Source organism: Drosophila takahashii, chromosome 2L (assembly GCF_030179915.1).
Source record: "Drosophila takahashii strain IR98-3 E-12201 chromosome 2L, DtakHiC1v2, whole genome shotgun sequence".
In the NCBI taxonomy this organism is placed as follows: domain Eukaryota; kingdom Metazoa; phylum Arthropoda; class Insecta; order Diptera; family Drosophilidae; genus Drosophila; species Drosophila takahashii.
Genome location: NC_091678.1, coordinates 4,365,823 through 4,378,166, shown reverse-complemented (window position 1 = coordinate 4,378,166; position 12,344 = coordinate 4,365,823). Strand labels below are relative to the sequence as shown.

Genomic DNA, 12,344 nt, shown 5'->3' with positions numbered 1-12,344 from the left:
TTATCAACTGCTCTAACAAACCAAAAATGCGCACACATTTTTATATTCTGAAAATAAGTCAACGAAAAAGTTGACTCAATAAACAGAATTTTAAAACACCCTTTCGTTAATAGTAAATTTAATAAAAAGTTTATAAAATAAATGGTTTGATTTAACTTTCTCAGTCTTTAATTTGTATGACATAACATAATACTCCAAAATTAATTCAATTTAAAAACTTTTTTAACTTTAATGTATAACCCACATTATATTCATTGTTTTCGATTGATTTAAATTAAAATTAATTGATTAAACTGCATTGGTATACAAATTAACCTATCCCTGAAAGGGTATTAAGACCCAAAATTTGGAGCAGCAGCCAAGTGGTCAGACCACGTGCCCAAACAAAATGAGTAGAAAAAGGGACAATCTGGGGCCTTGCCTCAAGTGCTCGAGATTTGCATGGTGAGTAAGGGCGTGGTTGGGGAATCCCAATTGGGGGACACACAATCACCCATTGCCAGAATTTTTCCCAACCACATCGATTGCCTGCTATGCATTGTGGATGAAAATGCCGGGCTCATCTGTCGTTTTTATCGGTTTATTTCAATGTTCGAGGATGCTTGTCGCCCGGTACACTAAGCATTCAAAACTCGATAGTGGCCTGGCCCAAATGGACCAGAATATTGGACGTCTAAGTATAGTGCTCCCCCACTCACGTTTGCATCATCTGTCCTATTTGATAACAATTCGCATTGTCGCTTGCCACCTCCCCTTGGCTTTCTTTGAATTGAAAACGACAATGCAAATTGTTACGAATTATTTGATATAATTTTTTAATGCTCGCTTATCGCTCCAATGGTTTATGCACGATTTGAATATCTATTAGAAGGAATGAGGCAATAAATAAAATAAATAGTTGACAAAATCTTATAAGGAATTTGTATTTATTACACCCAAAAAAAAACTTGATATGAAACGATGATCAATTTCATATTATTTTAAATTTGGCATCTTAACTTAAAACTGGCCAGTTAAAATTATTGCAAATTATGCGTATAAATTATGTTTTTTGTGTAGGAATCCAGCTTTTATATAAACAAAAAAGTAGTTACCAAAATGCCTTAAAACTCCTCAATCGAAAGTTGAATCATTAAACTTTGGATACAGTCTAATCTAATTCTTTGCTTCATTATTCTACATTTTGGTGCGTGGCTTCTTTAGCATTTTCATAGATAAACTTTCTGGCTTCCAATTAAAAAATTTGGCCAGCAACTTTGCCAGCACACCTCTGCTGTGTGTCTGTGTGTATAAATATTTCAAAATTTCTCCCATCAAATTGGCATTGTTGGACCGGGGAACTTTCGTCTCCTACGGCTTGACAACTTGCCGAAATGTGCGGGGTAGAAAAGTTCTTGAGATGACAGTTATTGCGAAAGACGGGGGCAAATTGGGCCACGCCCCCTATTTGCCCATTCCAGGGGGCGGAATATTAATTTGATAATTTTACGGCTGAATGCAAATTCGGTGTCAGAGTCCTTGGCTCTCTAATTGACTGACGAATATTTAAAATATAAATTTCAAATGAAGTTCAACAATTGTCTGCTGGTTTTTCTTTTTACTCGACTTGGCGCTCCTTTTGTTGGATTAATTATGGAATGACGATGATGATGGTGATGGAGTTGGAACAGCTTTTGCCCCGGTGGAGCATTAATCATGTGAAAGTAATTTTGCGCATTTGCATGCGTTGCAGAAAACGATAATTTTCATCCATCATTTTCAAGTGTTTCCGCAGGATTATAGTGCTGCAAGGAGCCGTCTGCATTTCCCTGCCATATCCTGCGTGTGTACAGGATGGCATTGGGGATGTGGGCTGGGGATTCCCCTCATTATCCAGCGTCGTGTCGTCGTCAATTATTCTTGTTCTACAGACTGCCTGGAAGAACTTTGCATTTAGTTGATGAGCTTCTCTGGTCCTGAACCGGGTCCTTTTCCTCCTTTCCATCCTTCCTTGCTCTTTTGTGCCAGGATGCCTTCGGTTTTCGGCATTCGGCTTTCATCTTTCAGCTGACTGCCAGTTGATCAATGGCTCTGCCCGTTTTCCATGGTGTTTCATGCAATTACGTATTTATATTGCGTATACGCCATGTGGAGACGACGGATGGATGGAGAGCCCTGAAAGTGGAAGGAGGTTTTTCGGGTCGGAGACTACTTCCCCCAGTTCTTGCCACAACTGCAGCAATAATGAACTTTGATTTTGCCCTTCACCATCCTGAGAATCATGAATGTTTCACAGCTTGTGACCTGTGAGGAAAATGTGGAGCAGGAGCTGAGAAATATGCGATATACATATGTGCTGATTGATGTGGTTTCGAGAAGGTTCTATTATTCTGTCTTCAAATATTAATTAAATATGAACAATAGATTTAAAAAGAAATATTTCTTTGTACTTGATAATAAATATAAAATAAAAGAAATAAAAAAAAAAAAAAATACGGGATCTATTACTTTTGAAAAAATTACCCTTTATTTAAATAACTTAATTTAATAAATTCGATTCTGACATATTTTCTTATATTTCCAACTTGGAATTATGGTAATTGAAATACCGCTCTCGTCTCAGTAGAGCTACTCATTAGCATTATTTAACCCATTAAGGGGCCATAAAATGTGCCCATAACAGAGTCTATCAAGTGGGCTAAAATATGAAGGCCATGTGTGCAGCCACTTGGTTGCTTTTTCGGTCTCTCGCCGGATCTTGGCAGGATGTGGCTACCATTTACCAGATGTCGCCGCTTTTGGCACCCAGCTCTTTGGCCATTAATCTGCCTGGGAACGCGGCTGCCAGATGCCGGCGAAAAGTGCAAAAGTATCACACACATGTTTCCTTTTATTTTTATTTTTTGGCAATGCTCTTGCCGTATGTTTAATTGGATTTGCAGCTAAGCGGAATTAGAACGCTCCGGGGGAAAAGTGGAGAGTTTCATTTGCATATTCCAGCTGTGGCATCTTGTAGGGAAAACCACAGTACACTGGCAAAAGCCGTAAAAATTAATTGTTTAAGGAAAGAATATATTTTAAACTCGTCAAAAAAAAAACATTAAAAAAGAAACAAAATTAAACAACTTTAAATCTATTATTTTTAAATTAAAATTTTTTTTAGAAAATAAACAAAAATTTTATACAGAATTAATCTAATTTGGTGTTTCAGCTTATTTTAATTTATTATACCCGTTACTCGTAGAGTAAAAGGGTATATTAGATTCGTGCAAAAGTATGTAACAGGTAGAAGGAAGCGTTTCCGACCCTATAAACTATATATATTCTTGATCAGGATCACTAGCCGAGTCGATCTAGCCATGTCCGTCTGTCCGTCTGTCTGTCCGTCTGTCCGTCTGTCTGTCCGTCTGTCTGTCTGTATGAACGCTGAGATCTCGGAAACTATAAAAGCTAGAAGATTGACATTTTGCATGCTGATTCTAGGAGTTCCTACGCAGCGCAAGTTTGTTTCAAAAAGGTGCCACGCCCCCTCTAACGCCCACAATCGCTAATATACGATTTTAAAAATTTTAATATTTTGGAAAAGTAAAAATGCAGTTTTATTGTGGTTATCAATACCTATCGCAATGTAGAAGAAATTTTTTAAATCGGACCATTCGTTAAAAAGTTACGGCGGATCAAAGTTTTTCTCCATCGCCTTCGCACTCCCTTTAGCTGAGTAACGGGTATCTGATATTCGGGGCACCCGACTATAGCGTTCTCTCTTGTTTTTTAATCTATTCTAAAGATTTAAAAAACATTTAATGAATAGTAATAAAAAAAGTTTTTAAAACGACAAATTTTGGAGAATTTTGTTAATCTTAAAAATATTTTGGAATACCCGACTTATAAGGGATTTTAAATTCCTTGTGATTTCTAGAACTTTTAACAAAGTCCTCTAACTTTTTTCACAGTGCCGCTGCCAGGCGACAACAAGCAAGTGTAAATTTCACTTGAACTGATAATTTCACTCAATTTGTGTGCGCTGATGAGCAAAGTTTTCCCATTTGCATGGGACTACGTGTGCCGGCAATTCCACGCCCCCGCCCCCCGAAACGCCCGACTTTTCTTCCGTGGGATGCAAGTTTCCATCTTTTGCTTCTCCTTCATCTGGCGATGCTCCCGACTCCGATGATTTCTTTTTCGTCGTCGTCGCTGAGTTGAAGGTGCCAATTAGGGATTTCCGCCTCAATTACTTTCGCGAGCACACGAAAACCAAGTTTGTATGATTTTCGCATGACAAACTTAGGTCTTTCACATCTACGTAATCATCCCCTTTCGCAGAAAGTGACTGCTTCCCCTGGCGGAGTATTCACCTCCCCAAAAATGTAATTGCACGAAGTGCGCCCCCGAAAATGTGGGGTGTGCGTGATAAAAAACTCGTTTGCATTTTACATGTTTCATCTGCAGGTGCAGAAAGCTGAAATACATAGTTCATGTGGCTTTTCAGAGACTTGGTTATTTCCATTTCTACCGAATGAGTTGCAAGCTCCTTGATTGGCTCTGCGATTACGCTAAAATGATTGCAAATATGCGAAAATGTGGTCGGAGTGGATGAAAAAGCAATAACTGAAGTGGTGGATAACGATTAAATATTTGTAACATTTAAAAACCACCTGAAAAATAACCACGTTGTAATAGCAACGTTTAGCCTTCTTTGAGTTTAAAGTTTATTTTGAATATTATAAAAATTTATAGATTTCAAAAAGAATGAAAGATATCAAACTTAAGAAACTTTAAGAAGTTAAATTTTTAAATAATATTGTTCATTTAAAAATGGTTTATATATTTTTTATAATCACAGGCTATTATTCGTCTTCTAGAGGTTCTTCTTGATTGTATTAACTTATTAAAAATTATAATTATTAGTTTTGAATACGATATTTATAAAGATATTTTAAAAAAGTCAATATTGTTTTCCATGTATCATATTGTTTTCTCTAGCTGATATACAACCCCTTCTACTTTTGCTGTGGTTTTCCGATATTAATTAATTCAAGACCGTAAAGTAGACCACCAGGAAAGTCATTTCATAAGCCAACAGACAAACGGGCTTCTGTAAATTCTAAATACACTGCCATCAGGTCGAGAAAGAGAGAGAGCCTTTCAAATCAAAACCAATATCGGACTAACGACAAAGGCAAACGTTTCCGTACCTTTTGTCAAGTCACGGAAAGGCCGAGGAGCACTTAGCAATATTGCATTGCAACCGGCATTGGAATCGGAATCAGAAGCAAATCGAAGTGGTTAGATCGAAATCGAAGGGAATTATTTGTCAGCCGGAGGAAGGGGTCAAATCGGATGTGTGACGATTCCGAATGGGTCCTTCGCTCGTCCTGCTGCTTAAGTGTAATTAAATTCACCCAGCCCCACATTCCCCGAGTGTTGCTCATCAAATGGATTGATTTATGATGATACCCTGCTCACCCTCCTCTTCCTCCAATCTTCCTGCCTGGCTGACGAGGCATGACATAATAAATCGCCATGTCCTGGATCCTGAATCCCGAGTCCTGAAGCACAATGACACCGACACACATGAGCCGAGCGCACAGATTTGAAAATTAATTTGCGAAAAGTTTCGCCTGCTCAAATCTGAAATCTCGCATTTCACATTTCGCATTCTATGCGCTATATTTATATTTATTATTTAATTTTGCCCCGCTTCTGTGTACTTTGGCGTATTTTTACGCTCGACTGCTATTGGTGCCTCGTTCTTTTCTTGTGTTGACGGCAAAGTTTAATTTTTATTGTTGTTTGACTTTGTTAAATGATTTTATTGCCTTTCCTTTGCGCGGCGAAGAAGGAGAAGCCTTTGTAGGAATTTAATATAACTGCTGTGACCATATTGCCGAGTAAACAGTGCACAATGTTCCAGTTTTTTCCCCAGCAGGAAGCTTCAATTTATCCCATCCCCCTGCCTTCGTGTCCTTTATTGCTCTAGAATTTATTGAAGCTCTGCGCTGAGTTTGACGGTTTGACTTGAGATATGAGGGCCATTTGATTGTTTTGTACATACTTACGAGTGGCTGCCAAATTGCCAAGTATTTCAGCCAACCAAAACTTGAACTTATTCCGGCATAGCTCATAAGCATCTTGCGGGTTGACTATGCGCAAAATCAAACTGAAAACCTGTAAGTAAAAAACGTAAATAACCATCTCGGCAGAAAACCACAACAAAGAGAACCTAGGAAATTCACAAAAGGCTTGAGGATACAGCTGCGTTCAAATTAAAGGCATCACAAAAAGCTTAACTTAGTTTGAAATATAAAAAAATAATTCTTATAGTATTTGTCTATTATTGTTCTTATGATAACTAAGTTAGCAGATTTTTTCAATAAAAAAGTATAACTCAAATAAATAAATACAAAAAAAAAAGGTGTTGCTATTTTGTTGACCTCGGCTGAAGTTGTAGTACTTGTTCATATTTACTGAAAGAGCATTTTGCGTCACCACAATAAAGGCGTCTTTCGAGAGCCTCGAGTTTAAATAAGTTTTTTGGTTGCGGAGAGAAAGAGTTCAGCATTAAATTTAATTACAAGTGCTGAGGTTGAGCAAATTCAGTTGAAGTCTTTGATCTTCATTTGCTTGAATTAATTTGTGACAATAAAGTGTGCAGTAAAAATAAGAAATATTAAATCACTTTAGCTTAAGTAACAGTAATAGTTTCGCTATTTAAATAAAATATTTTCCCAATATTTCTGAAAGGTTTTAAGACCGTGGAGGATTAGGAACATTAAAGATTTTGTCAAACGTTGAGTCCATCAGTCGGCAGCCTTAATTTGCCTGTCCACGACTGCGGAATGATTAATTGCAATTTGCTGGAATCCGAGGCGAGTCCTGCGAGTCCACGTCAGATGAATTGCATAATCAGCTGTCAATTACAGCACTGATCAGATATCTGCGGCTTTGGGAGGAGCCTCCGTTCGATGCGGCTTTAAACAAATTGCGCTGCAAGCCATCGGGAATGAATTCTGAATGGCTGCCAAGCGAACAATGGCTGTGGATTAGAACGAATAGTTTCCATGGATGGGCTGCATTTGTGTCAACTGGATTGTTATGGATGTTTGCATTACTGAGCGGTATATCTTTTTCCTTGCCCCAGCCCCCCGCAGGCATCTTTTTTCCCCCCTGGTTCCCCGGCAATTGTCCTGCGAAGGACAATGTACGCATTGCGTCACTCCGAGAGATACGCCCATTGTTCGAGCTGAAACAAAGCCAAAGCCAAAGACAAACCCGAATCCAAAGCCTGCCATGCGACATTCAGCCTCTCGGCTTTAGTCATAGTTTTAATCTCACTAATGGCTGGCAGGGTTTCAAGTCGATGGCTACAAAGGCCCAGGACCTCCTGCTCATGTCACAAAGGTCCTTCGCTGCACACGACAATTCAATTCCTCCCCCCTGTTCCAAAAAGAATAAAGATTCCAAACACAATGAGAGATATGCGAGATATACTCAACTGCAGGCCTATTTCTTATATCTTATGGGCTTTGTGTTTGTTTTTAAATAAAAATGTAGTGTAAAAGGGTTTAGTTTAAGTCTAAATTAATGTAACCCAAAAACAATTATTTCTAACATTTACTTAATATCTAAAAAAATAGAAGTTCCATATTTAAGTCAAATAATCATAATTAGTCATCATAAAACCCCAATCCTTCATAAGCTGACAGCAGAATGTCAATAAGTCAATTGACACCTCCAAAAAGACTGAGTTAGAACTGCCAGTATAATTGTATTGCCAATCAATCAGAAATCGCAGAGTATATGGTAATATAGTACAAAACAGAGAGTCTTTAAGAGCAAAGCTCTCTTAACTGTCTACTTTCAATAGCTGAGAACAAAATGAAATAGTGTCAGTACAACTTGGCATCTCGGATCGTAAACAGGTTACTGCCGCAATGCGAGAACTGCAAATGTCGGAAATGTTTTGGATTATGGCACTCATATTGATTGGCAGTTGTTTCGCTTGTAAGCGTACGAAATTCCTAATAATTACTGATTACTGATTAACTAAAACTTATTGTTAATAACAGATCCTAAGCCGCGGACCTCGTACGTCGATGACTTTGTGTTTCCCTCAAACGAAGAGCATATCCCTCGCAGTTGGGAACACTACGCAAAAGATCAATCAACCGAATCGAGAGATCACAATGACAATGCTAAAAATCGAGATAAGTGCAGAGAATTTCATATCGACGACTCCTCTTGAAAAGTCTGTATGATTTTCATCAGCTACAAGAAATTGGAAGATCCCCTGCAGAGTTTAAATAAGGCTCTGGTTGAGGATCTAAATCTTCCGGAACTCGTTTATAGTTTACGAGTTGTGAAGCGCGGAAAGCGTCGTTTAGTTTTTGAGCTGCCAAGTGCCATAGATGCCTTTCTTACCCTGAATAGTTATTGTAATTTATATCAAGATCGTCATGATCGCACCTATGAAATTCTCAATGTTGAAGAACCTTTGATTTTTTAACTAATAATTTCTCAAGATATTGCTACATGAAGTGCAAAAACTTGTTTCATACCAATGTTCCCATTAGATTAAAATTACTAAGTAAAGAAATTCGATATAATAACTTGATAGTGCTGTGCAATTACGAATGACGCATTCTAGTGGGGTTCTAAAAATATAAATCAAGCTTTATAGTTACCTAGAACTGGTGATATCGAAAGAAATATTTAAAATACTTTTTTATAACATACAATATTCGAACCACATCAAAGGTGCTATAAAAACGTGATCAGTGTAAAGATATCAAGAAATGTGAAGATGACTCGGAATTATAATTAATTTAAAGGTTTGACTCAGCAAACAATATTCGACATGGGTTTGTAATCACCATCATGGGTAATTCCCAATGGGTACTGTGATAAACTAAGCTCAACGGAACCCCATCTATTGTTTGGCAAAATCAAACAATCGAAACCCATAAATAAGTGGATGTGAATCAGAGCGAGCTTTGTTTGTAGCGGATGCGGATCCATTTGGACGCCGGTCGCCAGGTGAACATACAGCCTAGACAACATGAATGCAATTAAGATTGTTCGGCGTCATAACGCATTTTGTATGGGAAGGGAGGGGGCGTGGCTTTGGAGGAGGGTTGGCTTGTTTATCGACGTCGCTGTTTCTGTATTAACTGGGCTAGAAGGGACACCGACAGCCCACGAAAGCCCAAGTCCCGGTGTACCGGTTACCCCGCTTGTTGTCGCGCTGGTTGCCCTCGCTGTTCAACATGGCCACAATGGAATAGTTGGCCATGGAGGACGAAATGGGGAAATGGGGATGTGGGCCACGAGGAGCGGAGCTTTACAATTTACACATTAATTATGAGCAGACATGTGTTGTAGGCGTTTTGGCCAGGATCCCAGCGCGGCTGCCCCGAGTCTTGCGGCGCGGTAACAGGTGCCTCCTGTTACTTCATCGCCTACCCGTGCACAAGCAAAAAAGTGTCTAATTACAAGTACATTTAATTCCAATTTTTATATCAATTTGAGTTACTTAAAATATGGATTAATTTTTTGCCATAATACTACTGTTTATGATTTCTGTTTTTATATTATTTGCAAATCATACTAAACGAGAAACAAAATTGCTTTATATTTTATATATACCTATATATTTTAAAATTATTTCGTAGTAAAAGATTATTATCATTATACCTTTTATTTGAAAATCGCGCTGTTAAATATGTTCATAAATGTATAAATAATAGTTCTTATTTACTAATTAAAGGTAGGACATCTTATAGAAGCAAGTTCCAAAAGAATTATTTATAAAGCATTTTTAAATGATACTTACTAATGAATATTTAAATCTGAATTTTTTTTAAAACATTCTTAATTTAGTTCTGTTTCTCTGGGAACGTTCTTTTTATATTTCTTGTGATATATCATTTCGCTGAGTGCGAAAAGTATGCAAATTCCGGCTAGGCAAAATGTGCCCCTGGCCGGGTTTTATGGCAGCGAATTAATGAACGCAGCCAACGAGCCTGGCAATAACAAGGACGTGGGACGTGGGGAAGGGTCATTATTTTGCCGGTGTCCCTGCCTCAGCTCCTCCAGATCCTGCCTCGTCCTCCTGCAATGCATTGTGGCTGGTCAGCTTGTGGCTCCACGAAACAGAAACACCTCTCTCTCTTCCTCTTAAACCCCCGCAGCCGTGTGCAATAATAGCAATAATTTATCACCCCGGACCCAAATTATGCATGAACTCAATTGTGCGTGAAATTAAATTTTAAGCGCAAACAAGACGACTTGCCGGCTCGGCCCCTGTTTACCCCAATAATTTGGCTAATTTCACTTGTGAGCAGCCGACGGCCAGGACATCCATTCCAACCCACATTCAACCCACAAGCCATCCGGGCCAAATATAATTGAAAATATTTCAAATTGCCCAATGCAGCCGCAAATGACATGTATATGGCCAGCATTGGTTTGGCACTAATTGAGAGTTTCTTGCGCTTGAATGTTTAAACTTGAAGCCCACTTTCGAAGCTAATGGAAAATTAATACGCTGTTTAATTGTCTTGACTATAAAATGCTTCGACTGGGAGGTAAATTTATTTATTGGCAAAAAGCATAAGATAGTATCATATTTTTAAAAGAGTATCTATCAATTTTCTAACTAAATAATTTTAAAATCAAAATAACTTCCCGCATCTCCAAAACTTTTACTTCAATTGAAGTAAATTTTCCTTATTTCCATCACAAACTTGGAAAATTCAAAGACAAGAGGGTCAGTCGAAATAAATTTGTAACTCACTCTAAAATATGTCGGCGCAAAATTCTCCAAAGACATAAAATACCAAACTTTTCGATTGCATTTTTGTCGCACAAGTAAAAGTACCTCTGATTGCCTTAAAAATAATTTATTGAGTCAATTGACTTTTGCAGCGGAGTCTCCGCAAATAAACGCACTGCAATCGAACTTACAATCTCCGGGGAGTCCCACACATTCACTTGATTTGATTGTGTTGACTCTGCAGAGGGAAATAAACTTAAGTGCAGTGGCCACGTTCCTGAATTTCGAGAGCTTCGATTCGGATTCGGTTCCATTTGAAATTTATTGCGGCCGGAGTTCGTTCACATGGCAAGTTAAAGCTCCGGGTTACATGACTCATTCAAAAACCGGCGTTTGCTCATTTTTGGGATGGGAGGGGAAAACGGGGAAGTCCACAGTCTGCCGTCCGGACATTTGCGAAATTCTGACTCAGACTCCTTGGCAAATGCAAACCGAGTCACACATGTCAATTCAATTTGATCGGAGGACCGTGACGGATGAAGGAGGCCTAGCCGGAGCTCGAGTTGAGTCCTTGTTTCCACCAGGGACAACACAACTCCATTGGAAACTCAAAGGGGAGGGGGTCTCATGTCTAGAATTGGCCAAATAAAAATGTCTCTCTTTCATTTACATTGATTGACAGACGGAGTCGAAGAACGAAAATGTCTCGTTGAATATGCACTGTGGCTTGTCATTGAAATATCATTTATAATTGGATGGCATTTCCATAGGCCCAAACTCACTTAACTTTGTGAAAACAATTTGTTTTTAATAGAATTTGTAACAAGATAAGGAAAAGAAAATGGGAGATAAAGTCCAAAATGTAGTTTGTAAAGTCGACGGAATTCAATAAGAACATAGACTAACAACTGCTGTAGAAAATATTTATAGAAAAATAAAAAAAATATTTTTTTTTAATTTTATATTAATTTGGTTGTTGCTTTTTTTAGTTTGCCTTATACTAACAACACCAAATTTTTTTTTTATTTTTATTTTTTTTGGATTTAATGACATATTTTTAATGTTTGAATATTTAAATTCAATGCATCATTTTTTTTTAATTTAACAGTCTGTCAGAAAAGTCTCCACTCACATTCAGCCATTTGAGTTAAAACTCACCACCAAATGGGCAGCCACATCGCAGTTGTTGGGTGACAATCGCAGCAAAGCTGCAAAATGTTGTAGGTTTGTGGTCGTGTGGAAGGTAAGTTGGTTGGTTCGCTTTTGTATAAGAGTTCGTAGTACATGAAATAAAAATAAATAAAAAGAAAAATCGACTTTAATAAAATATCGAAAAACCAATCAAAAATGCGAATAAATAAATTTTGTATAGTCAGCACTTTGCATAAATATTCTCTCTTTCAAATCATACTTTTTAAGTAATTGAATTCATAGACACATTCAACCAAGCAACTCAAAGCTGAGATTTATACTAGCGAAACGAAAAAATCGCATAAGAATTTGTTTTGAAATTGTATTTATTGCATCTAGTAGTGCGAAAAGATGAAAAATGTGTATCAATCCGTTGCCAAAGGATGCTGCAAAATGCTGA

General features: G+C 37.9%; 1 protein-coding gene across 1 annotated transcript; it reads left to right on the top strand.

Annotated features, from left to right (window-relative positions):
• The first annotated feature begins 7,866 nt into the window (after positions 1-7,866).
• On the top strand, positions 7,867-8,714 carry LOC108063977 (uncharacterized). The gene is given in 2 exon segments (XM_017151268.3): positions 7,867-7,983; positions 8,049-8,714. Coding segments are annotated over 2 exon segments (507 nt in total). The 5' UTR covers positions 7,867-7,913; the 3' UTR covers positions 8,486-8,714.
• The last annotated feature ends 3,630 nt before the right edge of the window (positions 8,715-12,344 follow it).